This window comes from Pseudorasbora parva, chromosome 22 (assembly GCF_024679245.1).
Source record: "Pseudorasbora parva isolate DD20220531a chromosome 22, ASM2467924v1, whole genome shotgun sequence".
NCBI lineage: Eukaryota > Metazoa > Chordata > Actinopteri > Cypriniformes > Gobionidae > Pseudorasbora > Pseudorasbora parva.
In genome coordinates, this window is record NC_090193.1 from 4155019 (window position 1) to 4175554 (window position 20536).

The 20536-nt window shown below is 41.8% G+C and overlaps 2 protein-coding genes across 3 annotated transcripts; both read right to left on the reverse strand.

Annotated features, from left to right (window-relative positions):
* Positions 1-257: 257 nt before the first annotated feature.
* On the reverse strand, positions 258-6833 carry dtx3lb.2 (deltex E3 ubiquitin ligase 3L b, tandem duplicate 2). 2 transcript variants are annotated; one of them, XM_067431481.1, is made up of 4 exons: positions 6660-6833; positions 1465-2586; positions 755-972; positions 258-605 (listed from the first exon to the last, which is right to left on the reverse strand). In XM_067431481.1, exons 2-4 carry the CDS (start codon positions 2389-2391, stop codon positions 536-538), a joined length of 1215 nt encoding a protein of 404 aa, XP_067287582.1. In that variant the 5' UTR covers positions 2392-2586; positions 6660-6833; the 3' UTR covers positions 258-535. The 2 variants fall into 2 exon arrangements, with proteins under 2 accessions (XP_067287582.1, XP_067287583.1); XM_067431482.1 differs by lacking the exon at positions 6660-6833 and having other exon boundaries at positions 1465-4596.
* A 5744-nt stretch (positions 6834-12577) lies between these two features.
* On the reverse strand, positions 12578-19853 carry LOC137058866 (E3 ubiquitin-protein ligase DTX3L-like). The gene is made up of 5 exons (XM_067432368.1): positions 19737-19853; positions 17522-17890; positions 14967-16472; positions 13878-14095; positions 12578-13742 (listed from the first exon to the last, which is right to left on the reverse strand). Exons 1-5 carry the CDS (start codon positions 19851-19853, stop codon positions 13673-13675), a joined length of 2280 nt encoding a protein of 759 aa, XP_067288469.1. The 3' UTR covers positions 12578-13672.
* Between the last annotated feature and the right edge of the window lie 683 nt (positions 19854-20536).

Below are 20536 nucleotides of genomic sequence, written 5' to 3' on the forward strand. Positions count from 1 at the left end.
ACTTCTGACAGAAGAGCTGCAACTACTAGCCCTAAACAATAGCAATAATAGCAATAAACAATAATATTTTAAAAGGAAAAGCAACATAACATTCCAAAAGACAAGATGAAAAACCAGACTGAACCAACTTACATCTAATTCATCAAATCTTCCACCACTAATTTGTACCTTTTTTAAAATAATTTATGAATTCACCATTTATAATCATTAATATATAGTTTTTCCATAGCCCTATTGAAAAGAAAAAAACAACTTGTATTTCAACTGTGTAAACATGGAGCTCCAGAGCAGAGGGGTTGCATTTTTTTGCAGACTATTAGTTTTAGATTCATGTGTTAAAACCAATGTCACTTTCAAAAATAAATATTTGAGATAGTTTCACACAAAAGAAAAGTTCAATATATAGAATTTTTGTAAACTGCTCAAGGGTCTGAATACTTGAATACTTAATTAAAAGTATAAAATATTTATAATAAAATCTAATAATCTGTAAATACTAGGCGTAGATGTGCATTTGGGAACATAAATCAAATCCTCATTCAATGCCTTTGGCCTTTAACTCATCTTTCACTCTTTTTAGGTAGTCCGGATCTGGATATCCATATCTGTGGACAGAAAAAAAGAAGAAAAAAAAGAAATAAAAGTTAAAAAATACTGCTGTTATACATACAATTCAAGTAAATTTGAGATGTTTGATTAATTGTTTTGCTGCACATGAGTGACAATTGAAAGCAGAGTTTACATGAGTTGGTACCTTTGGGGCCCGCCGTAATTACTGGTCTTATGATGGATATCATTCCAGGTGACCACATTATCTGCACCTGTAGTTGTAGATATCCCGACAGTAAAGATCAGTTTCTGATCAAACGCTCTCTGCAGTAGTGCGAGCACTTCATTTCCCTCACGATTGTCAGGCAAGTACGCTCGACGATTTGCTCCATGATAAGGCTTTCCTGGGTTTGGATGCTTCTCCTAAAATTGATGTTTGATGTATTACTACACCATAACATTAAACAAAACTACGTACATACAGAAAAGGATCTACAAGGAGGTCACATATAAAATTGTGAGAAAAGTGAAGTGTAGATGGTATTTGTACTTTATATTGTGTGTTTGTGTTTTCAAAGTGCTTCCTCTACATCAGGAGTGTCCATTTGCGCTCCTGGAGGGTCACTGTCCTGCAGAGTTTAGCTCAAACTCCGAACAAAGTCACCTGAACCAGCTAAGCAACATCTTATTAGGCATAATAGATACTTGTAGGCTGGTGAGTTGAGGCAAGCTGGAGCTAAACTCTGCAGGACAACTGTGGCCCTCCAGGAGCAGGTTTGGACATCTCAGGCCTAGAGGAATGATTTACTGGGAATGCAGTCTGAAGACCTTCTGCAAGGCGCTTTTCATATTTTGTGCATTGTGATTTTTTTATTAATCACAGGTCAATCACAATTCAGTTTGACATTTTCTTACCGTTTGAATACCACCGGGTATGCTGTAGTTGATTTCAATAGTGCCACAACCAGGATATCCAGAGAGACTCGATCTGCTCTTATTTACAGTCATTGTTCCAGCCGGTTGGTTTCCCTCTAATATCCCATACACTTCCTTACACACAGGACAGATGGATCCCAGACTCTTCTCAGAACCGCTTATACAATCCCGACAGAATTCATGTCCACATTTCAGTTTTTTCCTGTCAGTGAAGCTGTCCATACAGATAACACACGTCTCCTCTTCTGCAGGAGCGTCTTTACTCTCATGTCTAGAACTGTCTTTTGATTCTTCACTGAATCCAGTGTCTGCTTCACTTCGTCTTCTGAGATTCACTCCCTCATCCCGTACGGATCCTCCCACTGCTCCGGATCCATAATCAGGCGTCTGATTCAGTTTGATTCCTCTTGCGTGAGGAATGTCTCCTGAGTAACCAATCCATTTCTTCTTCTCGTCATCAAACACACTCCTCTTAATTATTTTCTCAATGTCAGCAATGGCAGGACCGAGGTGCTCTGGCAGTCCAACGAGCCTCCAGCGACTAAAAACATCTTCTGCAAAAACAGGATGATGCTGCTGCTGAAGCTTTTTTACTGTTGATGCCACAAGAGTTGCGTCTGAAGGGTATTTGAGTTCACAGGTGACAGCGGCTGAGGCAAGTTTCTGGTAGAGGTGTGTTAAAGCTCTGGTGGCATGACTTTCGAGATTAACACGATCTCCTTTGGATCGAGCTTGAACTTTAATGGTTCTATTGTTCTGCAGTTTGTCTTCATGAAATGACACTCCATAGTTTGTTTCAAGCTGTGATAATTGCTCCTTATAGGAAAGTTTCATCAGATCCCAATGGACCTTGTCCATCTCAACTTGAGTTGGAAGGTCCTTTGTGTCCATGTTCAATGAAGACATGCTTTATGGAGGGACGTTGTCGTCTTTATTCATTTAACTTGATTTTTCATTGAATTGGCTTTCCATTCTTGTGTCTTCTACCTCTCTTTTAACCATTTGTAAATGTATTTAGTCCAAAGAACAGGCAGTTACTGGCAGAAATCATCCTCTTTGCCTTCTCTGACTGAATGTGAAGAATGGCCTCCTTCACAATATCTGAATGATGATCAAGCAAATATATATATAATAAACAATAGCATAAAAACAACAAATTATTTCCATGTTGTTTTTTTGCCACATAATTTAATTTTATTATGTACTGAAAGCACATACTCTTTTCCCCACTCTCCTTCCCACTCAAATGAACACACATTAAGTACGGACACACACTTGTGTTGTCAGCGCTGCACTGATGATTTTATCCGTAAAATACTTTAACAACTTAAAAGCTGCATGACATTTCTCACTAACGAGATAATAATGGTGCTGTTGTTGAAGCAGATAAACTTACAGTCTGCGATTAAAACAATTCCCCTAGGCTACAACAACTGAGAGCATGAAATGCTTTGGATGCAGGAAAGTCAGGCACTTGGTACACACTTGGTCAGAGTGTGGAAAAAGAAGTTGGGGAGGTTTCCGATTTGAGTGTGGACAAAGAATAACATCTTGGGTTACGTATGTAACCTTTGTTCCCTGAGAACAGGGAACGAGACACAGCATCAAGAACGCATAAGGGGAACGCCTCCAGTGTGACAGGTGCCTGAACTACTATCAAATCACTGCAATTCTATTGACCGGCGACAGCCTATGATGTCATCAATGTGTGACCAGGTTGTATATAAGGGCGCCTTGCAAACATGGCACCATCTTTCGTCTGAAGGGACTGTTCGGCAGGCAGGCTCAGAGGGAGGCCGAATGCCACCAGGGAGGCCTGACCTGGTGTAGATTTTGTGGGACACTTCGGCTTGGCCAACCCTGTCTGCTTGGAAGCAGAGCCTCTGGACATTCGCCTGCTGATGAGGCATCCAGACTAAGGGACTGCGAAACGGCAGTGTCCTCCTTAAACCGGATCTCGGAGACGGGTATCGTGGAGAGCAGTAATCAGCATAAGGCTTTCTAACCCTTGCCAGTGAGGGGAATTTGTCTGTTCGATATCCAGGATCTACTGAGCACATATATTACAGGGATGCTCAGGAGGCCCTATAGGCCTACAGACTGATCTAATTGGAAGGCTTCACAAGGGGCCTTCTACCATCTGATCAGACCCAGACGGCTTCAAGCTCATAGAAGACCCACAATGAGGGGTGCCCGGAACCTGCCTGGCAGGTAAACCAAGCTGTAGGCTGAACAAGCAGATCCCCTTCCCTAGGGATCGCTTGGCAGGAGCGGTGTCTCATCGCGCTAGGGTATGTGACCGACCTCAGGTGTTACCAGCTAAGCCAGAAGACAGCAAGTACCCATAGCTGTCAGCAAAAGGCCAGGCCTGCTACCCCATGGCAGGTGCTCAGGGAGACCTGAAGGAGGCCTACCACCTGACCCGCCAATTCTATAGGGAGGCCTGGAGTGGCCTGCTACCTATAAGCAGCCAGTGCTAAATGCTGCTAACCAGTAACCAGGAGCCCGCCTCAGGGAGGCCTGCCTTTGTTTCCAGGCCTCGAACTGATAGCAGGCCTGCAGGGGCGGCTTCTCGCTGACAGGTTTCCAAAACTGGCCACTTACGACCCTGGGCTGACAGTAGCTCCTCTGCTGGCTGACGAATAAACACTGGATATCCAGTTATTACCTGGGGACTGAGGCCTGTAAGGGACCTACTAGTTGACGAGGTTTTCTACTAAAGCAGACATCATTGGTGAGTATTTCCCGAGCACACATGGGCCGCACACAGGGTGCCTCTCAAGGCCAACTGCTTGGTTGTGGCCACAATGCATGTCAAGTCGAACAAGCCTATTGTGTTATTTTCTCATTTGTTTGTCTTTCATGCGACTATCTGCTATTTGCTATTGGCTCATTGTTTGATTTCTTCCAGGTGTTTCTTGTAAATTTTTTGACCTACTATATAGTAGGGAAATATTTGATTTCGGACACCTTTACATGGTAGTGATGTTAGGTTCTTGTGTGAATCGTTCTTTTGAGCCGGTTCTCAGCAAGGAACCGGTCGAGCCGGTTCACTAATCAAACTGAATCAAACTTTAGTTCTGTGATGATGACGCAAGATGCAAAAGCTGAAGTAGCAGGTCCGACTGAAAAAGAACCGACTGAGGCCACTCAAACATCTGTCGAAGTTTGCCGAGGATTTCCGAGGCGAGGGTGATTGAGTTGACGACGCAAGTCGGAGGCACGTAGACTACTGGAAATATGCTTATTATGATGATTACTGTTATAAAATAACATTTTATAAAAAAAATGCAAAAACCATACATTTTATTTTAATTTATTGTGCATGCAGATTATTGTTAAGCGATATATATACATTTATAAGACTGGTTTATTCTTTTTATTTCTATAGCTACTTTAGACATGTACCCCTGGTTGGTGATCAGTGCCTGTAATGTGTGCTGTAGTAGCGAAATTCAGTTGAATCCGACACGAAGGATAAATTATTTTCGAGAAGAACCGGTTTGCGGAAATGAATCGGACTTTGCATCACTATTACGTAGTATTGGAATTATCGTAAATACTAGTTTACTAGTTAAAAAATTAGATCACCTTTCATACATTAACCAAACCAACAACTGCATAAGGGCTGACTGTGCATGCTCAAGCAGAAAACAATGAATTTGCATTACCTTAACTCGATTAGCATTCAGACAAAACAGTTCCTGAAGACGAAAAGATGGGGTGCTTCCCAATTCTTATTTGTGCATCCTCGGTTCCTTTCCTAGCTTCCTTTCCTCATTCCTTAGCTCCGCCCCTTCAGGGTGCGAGGGAAGGACACGAGGACGGAGGAATTGAATCAAGTGAAATGATATATCCTCACTCCCTTTAACGTCACTTTAAAGCGGCGTCAGTTACTGATGACTCTACACCGCTGGATTTAGTCGGAATCCTTGAACATTAGAGATAACTATTTATATTATGAGCTTCAGCCTCCACAAAATACCACATTTGTCCATATTTTAATTAATATTACCAGTTATTATTAACAACGAATTAATCATTGTATAGTATTAGTTTCTATTTGGTTCTTGTTCTAGCATCTAACGAGATATGTATTATATATCCATTTAAATGTCAGCCTTCTATGAAAATGACGCCATAGAACCTGTGTAGCAGGTGTGGCACTATAAGGAAAACTATTCACAAAATGAGCTCCAAACACAGATCGAAAGTGCTTTGTGGTGTCCAAAGCCCTCACTTTAGGACTCTGCCCTAGACACAGAATATTATTGTACAGCAAAATAATGCACAATATTTCTTATTTATTCCGAAATTTTGCTTCCCTGTGTGAACTTTTGAATCCTGGTTCACATATCATGTATACAAATCTTAAAATAGAAATGTACAATTTTTTAAACAACACCGCCCATAAATGCATGTATTGTATGCAAGGATCATTTCAACTTCTATATTGACCACACATCCATACAAGGGAATTTAACCGCACAGGACACTTCCATTCCCCTCGGAACACAATGTGGGATGGACCTTATAAATGCTTAATCATGCAAAAGCCATCCATCGGTTAAAATACTTAAACCATAGAAATCAATGGCACATAGGCTACATAAACGGAAGGGCATGTCTTGGCGAAGAGACTGAAACATTTAACAGTAATTAAATGAACGACAATGAAGAGTTCTGTTGGTTGAAACATAAACCTTCAAGTCATTGCAGGAACATTGTTTTGAAAATGAATTCAGCTCTGCTGTTGTGTGTGGATGAATCTAATGGCTGAGGTGTAGCCTGCTGGTGTGCAGTTTCACATTTGTCCCGAGTTCCGACAGTAGGCTAGTAAAAAAATATTAGGCTTTCCATAAGCAACCCCAAAACTGAGCATTAGCTACTTTTAGTTTCGTTTTCTTTTTGTATGCTAGGATAGTTTGTAAAAAGCTATAAAAAGAAATAGGCTATTATTAAACATTTAATTTAAATTCGTGTTTATGTTTGTCTTCATAGTAGCTACACATTTTATCTTTTTATTATTCGGACTACGGCGGTTGTTGACAGTCAAAATGACGGTAGGTAGCCAATGTTTATTGAATTGACTGCGCATTTATTGACGACAGTATTCTAGTGAACCATTAGAAAACAAATAAAAGGAAAAATCTGTAATTTAGTCTTGTACCTACCGAAAACCGTGAGCTTTGTGAACGGTCAACCTCTGTAGCCTACCGCACGAGTCAACCTGAGCAGCTGTTTCACTTTCAAAAAGGACGCGAGCGGAGCAGCGCGACGCGACGCGTGGCGACCATAGACCCAGTCCCGCCGCTTCCATCACGGGCTGCGCTGAGGGGGCCACCACAAGAAAATTCTCTCAGCACCAGTAGGCTAATGACGCTTAGGGCATCAAGACGGCCAGCGGCGGGACAATAGCCCGAAAAAAAGAAAGACAAATAAGTATATATATTTTTCTCTCGCAAATAATTAATTTTAGGTAGGCTATATGCTGGGAAATGTCTTATTGTTAAAGAAAAAAGTACAACATGTAACCGTACGTTTTCTAGTCTGACACGAAATATATTAATATATAATATAATAGGTTAAAATGCAGAACATTGTAACATGTTCATGGCTCAAGCACAACATGCTCAAAATAAATGTATAAACAACTGAATTTATAGTAGGGGGAGAGCTAGCCTGGATGCCGGGTGAACTCAGCCCCGCCCACAACATTTGAGCTCAGGCAGTTCGGTCTGGACTTCATCCATAGAGGAGTAATTGTGCCTGAACAGAAACTGTTCGGACCAATGGTGATGTGGGTATAAGTTTAAGGGTAAAGTTAGGGTCAGGTGTGGTGGTGTGGGTCAGTTTAAGGGTAAAGTTAGGGACAGGTGTGGTGGTGTGGGTCAGTTTAAGGGTAAAGTTAGGGTCAGGTGTGGTGGTGTGGGTATAAGTTTAAGGGTAAAGTTAGGGACAGGTGTGGTGGTGTGGGTCAGTTTAAGGGTAAAGTTAGGGTCAGGTGTGGTGGTGTGGGTCAGTTTAAGGGTAAAGTTAGGGACAGGTGTGGTGGTGTGGGTCAGTTTAAGGGTAAAGTTAGGGTCAGGTGTGGTGGTGTGGGTCAGTTTAAGGGTAAAGTTAGGGACAGGTGTGGTGGTGTGGGTCAGTTTAAGGGTAAAGTTAGGGACAGGTGTGGTGGTGTGGGTCAGTTTAAGGGTAAAGTTAGGGACAGGTGTGGTGGTGTGGGTCAGTTTAAGGGTAAAGTTAGGGTCAGGTGTGGTGGTGTGGGTCAGTTTAAGGGTAAAGTTAGGGTCAGGTGTGGTGGTGTGGGTCAGTTTAAGGGTAAAGTTAGGGTCAGGTGTGGTGGTGTGGGTCAGTTTAAGGGTAAAGTTAGGGACAGGTGTGGTGGTGTGGGTCAGTTTAAGGGTAGAGTTAGGGACAGGTGTGGTGGTGTGGGTCAGTTTAAGGGTAGAGTTAGGGACAGGTGTGGTGGTGTGGGTCAGTTTAAGGGTAGAGTTAGGGACAGGTGTGGTGGTGTGGGTCAGTTTAAGGGTAAAGTTAGGGACAGGTGTGGTGGTGTGGGTCAGTTTAAGGGTAGAGTTAGGGACAGGTGTGGTGGTGTGGGTAAGTTTAAGGGTTAAGTTTGGGACAGATGTGGTGGTGTGGGTCAGTTTAAGGGTAAAGTTAGGGACAGGTGTGGTGGTGTGGGTCAGTTTAAGGGTAAAGTTAGGGACAGGTGTGGTGGTGTGGGTCAATTTAAAGGTAAAGTTAGGGACAGATGTGGTGGTGTAGGTCAGTTTAAGGGTAAAGTTAGGGTCAGGTGGGGTGGTGTGGGTCAGGTTAAGGGTAAAGTTAGGGTCAGGTGTGGTGGTGTGGGTCAGTTTAAGGGTAAAGTTAGGGTCAGGTGTGGTGGTGTGGGTCAGGTTAAGGGTAAAGTTAGGGACAGGTGTGGTGGTGTGGGTCAGTTTAAGGGTAAAGTTAGGGTCAGGTGTGGTGGTGTGGGTCAGTTTAAGGGTAAAGTTAGGGTCAGGTGTGGTGGTGTGGGTCAGTTTAAGGGTAAAGTTAGGGACAGGTGTGGTGGTGTGGGTCAGTTTAAGGGTAAAGTTAGGGACAGGTGTGGTGGTGTGGGTCAGTTTAAGGGTAGAGTTAGGGACAGGTGTGGTGGTGTGGGTCAGTTTAAGGGTAGAGTTAGGGACAGGTGTGGTGGTGTGGGTCAGTTTAAGGGTAGAGTTAGGGACAGGTGTGGTGGTGTGGGTCAGTTTAAGGGTAAAGTTAGGGACAGGTGTGGTGGTGTGGGTCAGTTTAAGGGTAGAGTTAGGGACAGGTGTGGTGGTGTGGGTAAGTTTAAGGGTTAAGTTAGGGACAGATGTGGTGGTGTGGGTCAATTTAAAGGTAAAGTTAGGGACAGATGTGGTGGTGTAGGTCAGTTTAAGGGTAAAGTTAGGGTCAGGTGTGGTGGTGTGGGTCAGTTTAAGGGTGAAGTTAGGGTCAGGTGGGGTGGTGTGGGTCAGGTTAAGGGTAAAGTTAGGGACAGGTGTGGTGGTGTGGGTCAGTTTAAGGGTAAAGTTAGGGACAGGTGTGGTGGTGTGGGTCAGTTTAAGGGTGAAGTTAGGGACAGGTGTGGTGGTGTGGGTAAGTTTAAGGGTGAAGTTAGGGACAGGTGTGGTGGTGTGGGCCAGTTTAAGGGTGAAGTTAGGGACAGGTGTGGTGGTGTGGTTAAGTTTAAGGGTGAAGTTAGAGACAGGTGTGGTGATGTGGGTCAGTTTAAGGGTGAAGTTAGGGACAGGTGTGGTGGTGTGGGTCAGTTTAAGGGTGAAGTTAGGGACAGGTGTGGTGGTGTGGGTCAGTTTAAGGGTAAAGTTAGGGACAGGTGTGGTGGTGTGGGTCAGTTTAAGGGTAGAGTTAGGGTCAGGTGTGGTGGTGTGGGTCAGTTTAAGGGTAAAGTTAGGGACAGGTGTGGTGGTGTGGGTCAGTTTAAGGGTAAAGTTAGGGACAGGTGTGGTGGTGTGGGTCAGTTTAAGGGTAAAGTTAGGGACAGGTGTGGTGGTGTGGGTCAGTACATTGTATCAAAATATTAATTTAAATGTTAGTACATAGTAGTTAAGACCACCTAATATAAAGTGGCCTAAAGTTAATACCTTCCACCACTAATTTGTACTCATACACTCATGTACATTCATACAGTCTTGTTCAAAATAATAGCAGTACAATGTGACTAACCAGAATAATCAAGGCTTTTAGTATATTTTTTATTGCTACGTGGCAAACAAGTTACCAGTAGGTTCAGTAGATTGTCAGAAAACAAATGAGACCCAGCATTCATGATATGCATGCTCTTAAGGCTGTGCAATTGGGCAATTAGTTGAAAGGGGTGTGTTCAAAAAAATAGCAGTGTCTACCTTTGACTGTACAAACTCAAAACTATTTTGTACAAACATTTTTTTTTCTGGGATTTAGCAATCCCGTGAATCACTAAACTAATATTTAGTTGTATGACCACAGTTTTTTAAAACTGCTTGACATCTGTGTGGCATGGAGTCAACCAACTTGTGGCACCTCTCAGCTGTTATTCCACTCCATGATTCTTTAACAACATTCCACAATTCATTCACATTTCTTGGTTTTGCTTCAGAAACAGCATTTTTGATATCACCCCACAAGTTCTCAATTGGATTAAGGTCTGGAGATTGGGCTGGCCACTCCATAACATTAATTTTGTTGGTTTGGAAACAAGACTTTGCCCGTTTACTAGTGTGTTTTGGGTCATTGTCTTGTTGAAACAACCGTTTCAAGGGCATGTCCTCTTCAGCATAGGGCAACATGACCTCTTCAAGTATTTTAACATATGCAAACTGATCCATGATCCCTGGTATGCGATAAATAGGCCCAACACCATAGTAGGAGAAACATGCCCATATCATGATGCTTGCACCTCCATGCTTCACTGTCTTCACTGTGTACTGTGGCTTGAATTCAGAGTTTGGGGGTCGTCTCACAAACTGCCTGTGGCCCTTGGACCCAAAAAGAACAATTTTACTCTCATCAGTCCACAAAATGTTCCTCCATTTCTCTTTAAAGCTACACTGTGTAACTTTTTTAGTTTATTCTTAGCTAAAATCACTTAGTTCTTTCAAAAATATATGTGCTCATTAATGTATATTTACTTCTTTCAAGTAATAATGCATTCTCATAATTTTATAATATACCATTAAAAATACATAAGTGTTGAGGGTTCGGATGGCGGTCGCCATGTTGCTCCTCCATCTTGAAAGTACATTTGCCAAAGAGGGACATACCCGTAAATTCAAGCTTCGCTTTTCGCGTTTTTACACTCGATGGCACCGTGTCGAATGTGAAGAGGGGGATTGCTTGAGGCTGCTATATGATGATGATGGAGGATCACTCTTAAGCCCCTTTCACACTGCACGTCGGACCCGCAATATTCCCGGAGCATTGCCGGGTCGCCTTCTGTGTAAAAGCAACCACGTCCCGGAATTGATTACCGAATTCGACCCCGGTCGGGTACCTAGTAATGTATCAGAGTCGCCAAGGAAGCGGAAAAGAGAATTAAGACGGCAACGCAACGGGCAAATCAACAAGACAAAAGTAAATATTGGAGTGGCCTTTCCAAGATGGAAAGAGCTCATGAGGAGCAACGATTTTAAAAAGAACGCCGACGTTGCCTGCTTTCTTCTCGACAGGTAATATTAATTCAGCCTATTTGTGTATATTGGAAGTTTTATTGTTGCTTGGCTAATTATATCATGGTGTGCTGTGCATAACACTAGAACGACGTCTAGGATAGTTTTCCTCGCGTCAATGATGAAAAAGTATTGTTTACCTTATAACATAAATCCGTGTTCTATGACGGATAACATGAGATTAATATTTTAATTGCATTATAATTTGTTTGCCTTACGCTAGTGGTGTTGTACAATATACAGAATAATGATAGCACTGATAAAAGTTCCTTTACTAAGAGCTTGCATTCGTCTGGGAACCTGATAGCTGATGTTAGCAATGAACTGGTTATTATTCAGTTCTATTATTCATTTTACATAGATTAACTTGATCATAGATCATTTGGTAAATTAAATAACTGCAAATTATAATAGTTTTCAAAAATTACCTCATCACTTGAGTTGACGCAACACTCACCGAAAAGGTCGAACTGAAAGCCATGACTAAATCGGCCACCGTAGGAGTTGAAACGAAATCGAAATTGAGAGGAGCAGAAACTATTATGCGCTGGATGGTCATATACCGTTTCACCACTAGATGGGAGAAAATATCACACAGTGTAGCTTTAAGCCAGTTGGTGTTCTTTGGCAAATTGTAACCTCTTCTGCACATGCCTTTTTTTTAAACAGAGGGACTTTGCGGGGGATTCTTGAAAATAGATTAGCTTCACACAGACGTCTTCTAACTGTCACAGTACTTACAGGTAACTCCAGACTGTCTTTGATCATCCTGGAGGTGATCATTGGCTGAGCCTTTGCCATTCTGGTTATTCTTCTATCCATTTTGATGGTTGTCTTCCGTTTTCTTCCACGTCTCTCTGGTTTTGCTCTCCATTTTAAGGCATTGGAGATCATTTTAGCTGAACAGCCTATCATTTTTTGCACCTCTTTATAGTTTTCCCCTCTCTAATCAACTTTTTAATCAAAGTACGCTGTTCTTCTGAACAATGTCTTGAACGACCCATTTTCCTCAGCTTTCAAATGCATGTTCAACAAGTGTTGGCTTCATCCTTAAATAGGGGCCACCTGATTCACACCTGTTTCTTCACAAAATTGATGACCTCAGTGATTGAATGCCACACTGCTATTTTTTTGAACACACCCCTTTCAACTAATTCAACTAATTGCCCAATTGCACAGCCTTAAGAGCGTGCATATCATGAATGCTGGGTCTCATCTGTTTTCTGAGAATCTACTGAACCTACTGGTAACTTGTTTGCCACGTAGCAATAAAAAAATATACTAAAAACCTTGATTATTTTGGTTAGTCACATTGTACTGCTATTATTTTGAACAAGACTGTATATGATTTTAAAATATAACTATTTAAAATCACATTAGGTTTTCCCATATTAAAATAAGCGCTAAACATGTTTTATTATGATTTGAAGATCATGACAAAAAACACTGTTGCCTTCACTTGTACTTTATATGATCACTTGACTGTTCATATTTGCATCATTATAACTTCAGCATGAACATTTCAAAACAACTAGGCATTTTATTACAATTAAACATCATGAAAGCCCATCACCTAAAAAAAAACATTCAAAGTGCCAGGCAAAAGTATTTAGACCCACTGAAAATTTGTTCTCAACTATTTTTTATTGCATAATCATCTGCTCTAAGTGAAGCCAATATGAGGGGTTTCAGAGTAGATATTTAAGAAAGTGTAAATCAGACATATTCAACTAGCATAAGTCTCCATTTATAATCATATTCAATCTAGCCTTCTTTTGTCGTAACAACAACTGTAGGTTGTTTGGAGTTAAGTATCCATCAGTATTGCACACTGACTGTACTGTTTTCCCATTCTTCACATCAGATTTGCTCATGGACTTTTCAGTTGGTTGTAGACTAAACATTTTGAAATAGCACCACGGATTGTCAATAGAACTCTGATTAGGACACTGACTGGGCTATAGGTAGTAAATAACTGGTGCAATACTCACATTTTGGTTTAGCTATTTAAATGTTACTGTTGACTTTTGCTTCAGATCACTGTCCTACTTAAAGAACATTTTCACTCAACCTTCAGACGTTTAGCAGAGTAAGGCTCTCCTGCAGGTTTTCTGTGTATTTTTTTCAAAATCAAATTGATATCACCGAAAGCCACTAAAGAAAAAGGTCTGATGTTATACTGTATTTCACCTGCGTAAACATGGAGCTCCAGAGCAGAGGGACTGCATGTTTTGCAGACTGTATATTTTATTTTTATTTGTTATTAAATCCAATATCACTTTAAAATGTATTTCAATTATTTCTGAAAGTAAATCATTGCATATTGAGTTTCATATATAGTTTCATTCAAATATATAGATTGTTTTTGGTAAAATGCTCAAGGGTCTGAATACTTAATGAAAGCCACTATATATAACATATGTATATTCAAATCTAATAATCAATAAATTGTTTATTGTTAAATATTAGACTTAGATGTGCTTCTGGGAACATAAATCAAATCCTCATTCAATGCCTTTGGCCTTTAACTCATCTTTCACTCTCTTCAGGTAGTCAGGATCTGGATAACCATAACTGTGGACGGAAAAAAAAATAGAAATACAAATTCAAATACACTGCTTTTACATGCAAGCCAAATAAATATGTAATGTTAGATTGGTGGTTTAGCTGGACATGATAAACAACTGAAGACTTTAAATAAACTTGTACCTTTCAGGCCCACCGTACATGCTGGTCTTATGATGGATATCATTCCAGGTGACCATATTATCTGCACCTGTAGTTGTAGATCTCCCGACAGTAAAGATCAGTTTCTGTTGAAAAGCTCTCTGCAGTAGTGCGAGCACTTCATTTCCTTCACGATTGTCAGGTAAGTACGCTCGACGATTTGCTCCATGATAACGTAGTCCTGGGTTTGGATGCTTCTCCTACAAATGTGTTTAAAAAATATATTGCTGCACCATAACATTAAACAAAACTATGTCAAAATATAAAAGGATCTACTAGAAGGTCATAGATATAAGACAGGTTTGTGGTTTATAAATAAGAGCTAATTGTGAGAAGTGTAGAAGCTATTTTTATACGTTTTAATTTGCGTGTTTTCGTTGTTTTTCTGCAGTTCTGTGCTTCCTTCTGCTGGAGGGCCACTGTTCTCTTGTCTGGATGTTTCTTGTAATCCTGAAGACTTTGATTATCTGGTTCAGGTGCGTTTAATACCGGTAAGCATTGGAGTTAAACTCTGCAGGACAGTGGCCTTCCAGGAACAGAACAGCTGGTGTTATAAAGCCCAGCAGCCTCATGTATAAAACTTTTCTTAGATTCCATCCTAAAAGATTGAGCGGACAATGCATCACCCTGTTTTACTATACATAACATAATCTGCATATAATATCCATACATATATATTCCCATTCACATGAACATTTAACAGCAAGCTATAAGACATTAGGAAAATATGAGATACGGACTATAAATGCAATTTGTGCCTTCAGATTAGATCATTAAAATCAGTCAGCTTAAATCAATTCAAAATAAATACTATAAGTTTGTTATATTACGATATAATTACACAAATACTACTATATTACACACAAATATACTACTACTATATCAAAATATGCTGTTTATGTGATTTTTTGGTTTAAATCCAGGTGAATTTAATTTATTTAATTATTATTATTTAGGCCTCAGGTCTTTCAATCTGGAGGAATGGTTTATTGGGAACATATTCTATAGACCTTCTGCAAAGTTTTTTAATTTTTGACAAGACAATCACAATTCAGTTTGACATATTCTTACCGTTTGAACACCATCGGGTATGCTGTAGTTGATTTCAATAGTCCCACAATCTGGATATCCAGGGAGACTCGATCTTCTCTTATTTACAGTCATCGTTCCAGCCGGTTGGGTTCCCTCCAATATCCCATACACTTCCTTACACACAGGACAGATGGATCCCAGACTCTTCTCTGACTCGCTTATACACTCCCGACAGAATTCATGTCCACATTTCAGTTTTTTCTTGTCAGTGAAGCTGTCCATACAGATAACACACGTCTCCTCTTCTGCAGGAGCGTCTTTACTCTCATGTCTAGAACTGTCTTTTGATTCTTCACTGAATCCAGTGTCTGCTTCACTTCGTCTTCTGAGATTCACTCCCTCATCCCGTACGGATCCTCCCACTGCTCCGGATCCATAATCAGGCGTCTGATTCAGTTTGATTCCTCTTGCGTGAGGAAAGTCTTCTGAGTAACCAATCCATTTCTTCTTCTTGTCATCAAACACATTCTTCTTAAGTATTTTCTCAATGTCAGCAATGGCAGGACCGAGGTGCTCTGGCAGTCCAACAAGCCTCCAGCGACTTAAAACATCTTCTGCAAAAACAGGATGATGCTGCTGCTGAAGCTTCTTTACTGTTGATGCCACAAGAGTTGCGTCTGAAGGGTATTTGAGTTCACAGGTGACAGCGGCTGAGGCAAGTTTCTGGTAGAGGTGTATTAAAGCTCTGATGGCATGACTTTCGAGATTAACATTTTGATCTCCTTTGGATCGAGCTTGAACTTTAATGGTTCTATTGTTCTGCAGTTTGTCTTCATGAAATGACACTCCATACTTTGTTTCAAGCTGTAATAATTGCTTCTTATAGGAAAGTTTCATCAGATCCCAATGGACCGTGTCCATCTCAAGTTGAGTTGTTAGGTCCTTTGTGTCCATGTCCAGTGAAGACCTGCTTTGAGGAGAAAAGATGTTTTCTTTATTCATTTGACTTGATTTTCCATTTAATTGGCTTTCCATTCTTGTGTCTTCTACCCCTCTTTTTATTGTGTCTGTAAAGTTCTTCGGTCCAAAGAACAGGCAATTACTGGCAGACATGGTGAACATCATCTTTGCCTCCTCTGACTGAATATGAAGAAGGGCCAGCTTCACAATATCTAAATCCATCTGGTTATGATTAATGGCAGCCTCACTAAAACTATTCACACATCCCTGAACAAGTTTGTTAAAGTCCTCATAGGCATTAAAGACGGAATCAGACCTTGAGCTCTTGGTAGGATTAATTGAGATTGACACTTCTGCACCAATAGAGACTCCATGCTGTTGCTCAATTTGCTTTATCTCCCTTCCATAAGTGTGATGCATGAACCAGGACAGATAGAGGGGGACAGTCAGTACAGCTGGTGTCCCAGAGGTCATTTCAGCAGTTTTACTGGTCTCAGCTTCATTTGGAGATCTATTAGATGCAGACCGGCCCTCAACATTATTTGTGTCTTCTGATGCTGCAGCTGAAGGCATAGAGCCGAACACCTGAAACCATGAGATTTGATTAAAGGACTTTATACCTATAGTGAAGTTGAAATAATTTACAAAATTATTTGATTGTTATTTGATTGGTGTTGCGTCATCACATAGCATGTAACGGAATAGCAAAAAACTACAAAGGGACACCGGTTCACAACCGAGTTAACTTTTTCGCAATAAAGCAAACCCCTCCTTGGCATGAAGAGACGTGGCAATGTGACACAGTGTCTCGTTCCCTTCTCGGGAAGACTTAAACTGAGATGTCCCATTTCGAGGGAACTCACACTGCATCGATAACAACAATTTGGGTGGCATGATACTCCCACCACATGGCCAGAGCCCTGAAGGCATCTGAGCATGACTCTGATCATATGAAATGGATCCCCCTTTGGGGAAAACCCCTTGGCTTTCAACCACCACTGTAGGGGCTTCATGTGTAGAAGGCCAAATTGTGTTATGTTGGACGCAGCTGCCATGAGCCCCAGAACTCTTTGAAACTGCTTTACAGAGATGTTGTGGCCTAGCTTGATTTTGGAAACCATCGCTTGTATGGACTCAGGAGACATATGTGCCCGCATCGTTGTCGAGTCCCATACTACTCCCAGGAACGTGGTCCTCTGGGAAGGTGTCAACATGCTCTTTTTTGTGTTAAGTCTCAACCCCAACTTTCAAATATGGCCAATGACAACATCTCGATGCCACACTGCCATTTCTTACAAATGGGCAAATATGAGTCAGTTGTCGATGTAATTTAGTAAACAAGATGCACTGGAGTCTTAGTGGAGCCAGAGCTGCATTTTTGTATTTGTTGAATGTGCAAGGCGAGAGAGTTAGGCTGAACAGAAGAACCTGACAGTGGAACGCTTTGCCCCCCAAAAGGGAACCTAAGGAACTTCCTGTGACATGGCAGGATGGAAATGTGGAAGAATGCGTCTTTCAGCGCTATCGTGAGAAACCATTCCTCTGACCTGATCTGATCGATAATAGGAATGGTCAGCATCTTGAACCTGAACCTCCTCAAAGACAGATTTAAATTCCCTAGATATATAAAGTACCAGCTGTAGAACCCAGCCTTGTTCTATGGCCTCCTTTACCAGCAGTGAGTGAACCTCTTGTTCCATTACCCAAGCCTGCTCTGGGACAACTGCAGTCCAGAACACCTCACTGAAATTCAGGGATGGCAGACCGAACTGCAGTCTGTGCCCCTTTTCTATAGTCCGCAGGACCCATTGAGATATATTCAACAGGCCGTGCCATGCGGGAAAATATTCCACTAAGGCAATCAGCCTCTCGAAGCCGACCTCAAGTGGTCTTACACTATTGCTCCTGACCTCTTGAAGCAGCTGACTGGCAGAGTCGAGGACGATTTTCGGTGTGTGGGCGCATACACTGCCCAGCCACAAGCTGACAGCTTTCTTCACCACCTGAAACCTATCGACAACTGTCACAACAGCACTGCTAAATAGGGCAGAAGGCGAAATCGAGGCATCAAGGATGAATCTGTTCTTCTCCTTGATTCCCGACAGATCCAACCATAAATGCCTTTTGAGCCCCTTTCACACTGTGATTCCGGCAAATACACGGATAATGTGACCCGGCATTTGTTCCCGGGCCGCTAGATTTGGTCCATTCTCACTGCCAGCGAAATACCGTAATATGTGCGCTTTCACACACAACCCGTAACAGTCCCGGATCGAGTTGACACGTGACATCCGGATGTGACGTATAATGGCGAGCGATCTCAGCTTCAGCGCGGATAGGAAGGAGCTCCGTGGTCTCGACTTGTGTCCAGTTTGCGCACATCTCTGCTTGTTTAATTTGAGTTTCTTTTGTATACGAACACTCTCTGCGTTTAAAACACCGACTAGCTCTTCTGGCACTGCAGGGTTGTATTATTGAAAAAACAAGATCTAGGAGTCACACGATAACTACGTACACGTTGCGGCATTAGTTTTGGCATTTGTTCACACAGCGCTCGTCCCGGATCGAACCCCGCAATGTTAATAGGTCCCCGACCCGGGTTCAATTCGGTAATCAATTCCAGGACGTGGTTGCTTTCACACAGAAGGCGACCCGGCAATGTTCCGGGAATATTGCTGGTCCGACATGCAGTGTGAAAGGGGCTTTGGTTACCAGTGCTAACATGGAGCGGCTCTATTCTGTTATTATTCTTATCATTATTCTTATTATTATTATTATTATTAATATTACTGTTATTATATATTACTAGTACTACCACTACTGCTATTATTATAATCATGAATACTACTATACTTATACTTGTCATCACTACCTCAAAAAAAAAAATATATATATAAATAAAAAAAAACATGGAGCGGCCAATGGAACGGGCCGTCTCCTTAGTGACATTGGGAGACAGGTCTGCAGCTTTACAAAGCTCTGCAATATCTTTAGCCCATCGTCTTCATCGAGATCTTTAAGAAGGTTGGCCTGGTATGCTTGCAAAATAGCCATGGTGGTGCTTTCACATCTCTAGTTCGGTTCATTTGGTCCGAACCAAGGGCAAACAATTATACATTGTTGCATTTTTCAGCTTTTTTGGTTCCTTTTCACACCACACTGATTGCTTTGGTCCGAACCAGTTGAAAATAACCAAAACGCACGCACGTGACAACATCCACATCACTCATTGGCCATGGCGTATTTCCTAAACTGCTTTTCGATTGGTCAGAATTTACGTGTGGAAAAATTCCAACAGAAGAGGCAAAGCCAGCAAACTATAATAACACTATGGAGAGACGACTGCGGGCGGGTTTTGTCCCTGGCCATAATCTACTACACTGTGTGTATTTACCACAGTATGGAAACAATACGTTTCTATAATGACACGCGGATGCAACGTGAAAACAACGCTCTAATGCACTGCAGACGGCGAGCGCGCATCACTCGTCACTTCAAGAGGAGGCGTGCATTAATTATTAACTCTTGACATGCTCATCTTCCCGAAAATATTGCCAACGATCTATCAGGTAATAATATCATGCACACAATGTCAGCGCAGCAGACTACGGCAGCTGGTTCAGTCGAAAAATGATCAGTACTTTTGCAGTTGGTTCTGTTCGAGGTCGGATCACGTTCTCACCACAAACGAACCGCTCCAGAGTTTGTTTGAAAGTGTACCGAGACCTCCTCGCACCCGAGTGCGATTGCTGCTTTCAGACCTCACCAAACGAACCGCACCAAAGAGGGAAATTCAACCGAACTAAATGAGGCAGGTGTGAAAGCACCCTAAGCAAGTAACAGCCTGACCCGCAGCCATGCAGCTGATGTGTCACAGCAGGGTTTGGTGGGCAGCACCGGGGCTTGAAGGGATGATGCAACGTCAGGTGATAAATAACTGGCTAAAGCCTCCACAACCTGTGGCATCATCCCATAAATGTTTTCTATCACCCGCAATGTTACAATAATTAAATCAAATAATTAAATCAGGGATGATTTTTCCATGATTTACACAACTCATTATGTAATTAAGGAAAGAATGGTAAGCCCCGACGTTAAGTTTGCATTCTGTGAATCAGGAAGCGCTCATTCAATCTGCTTTAAATCGGTGCTTCCGGACTCTCATGTGGCCAGCTGATGTTAAGTCTGGCCACTGCATGCGTTACAACCTCAAATAGTTCCTCATAAGCTTGGACATTAAGTGGTCAGCGTGCTTCAGTATCCTCAGCCTCGATGCCAAGCAAATCCACTTCTTCAGAAGCGAATAGCTCGAGCATTGGGCTCTCATTCAAGCAGAAGAAGCCGCCATGCTGGCTTCTGCGTGGGTTGGGAGAGCATCAGAGCTGGTGGATGATGACAGAGAATGTGCCGTAGCAGTCTCAATCTAATTCGACAACTCTCTTTGCAAGCCCCATGATCCCTAATTTTCCTGAAATAACTCTACAGAAGTGACCAAGGCTTACCCACAAATGGTAGAAACTAAAAGCAAAAGGTATTCGCAAGTGACAATGCCACCAAAAAATATAAAACCGGTAGCCTAGAAATCTAGACGCACCCTAGCGGCAGCTAATCTAATCTGCGGTGAGAGTCGTCTAGCAACTCTCAATACA

What these genes read in the sequence shown, in the direction of transcription:
- dtx3lb.2 (XM_067431481.1), bottom strand. Translation starts at nt 2,391, where the DNA reads ATGTCTTCATTGAACATGGACACAAAGGACCTTCCAACTCAAGTTGAG. An exon ending in TACCCGGTGGTATTCAAACG is followed by an intron (nt 973 to 1,464) that starts GTAAGAAAATGT and finishes CATCAATTTTAG; the next exon opens with GAGAAGCATCCAAACCCAGG. An exon ending in AATTACGGCGGGCCCCAAAG is followed by an intron (nt 606 to 754) that starts GTACCAACTCAT and finishes TTCTGTCCACAG; the next exon opens with ATATGGATATCCAGATCCGG.
- LOC137058866 (XM_067432368.1), bottom strand. Translation starts at nt 19,853, where the DNA reads ATGCCACAGGTTGTGGAGGCTTTAGCCAGTTATTTATCACCTGACGTT. An exon ending in TACCCGATGGTGTTCAAACG is followed by an intron (nt 14,096 to 14,966) that starts GTAAGAATATGT and finishes ACACATTTGTAG; the next exon opens with GAGAAGCATCCAAACCCAGG. An exon ending in ATGTACGGTGGGCCTGAAAG is followed by an intron (nt 13,743 to 13,877) that starts GTACAAGTTTAT and finishes TTCCGTCCACAG; the next exon opens with TTATGGTTATCCAGATCCTG.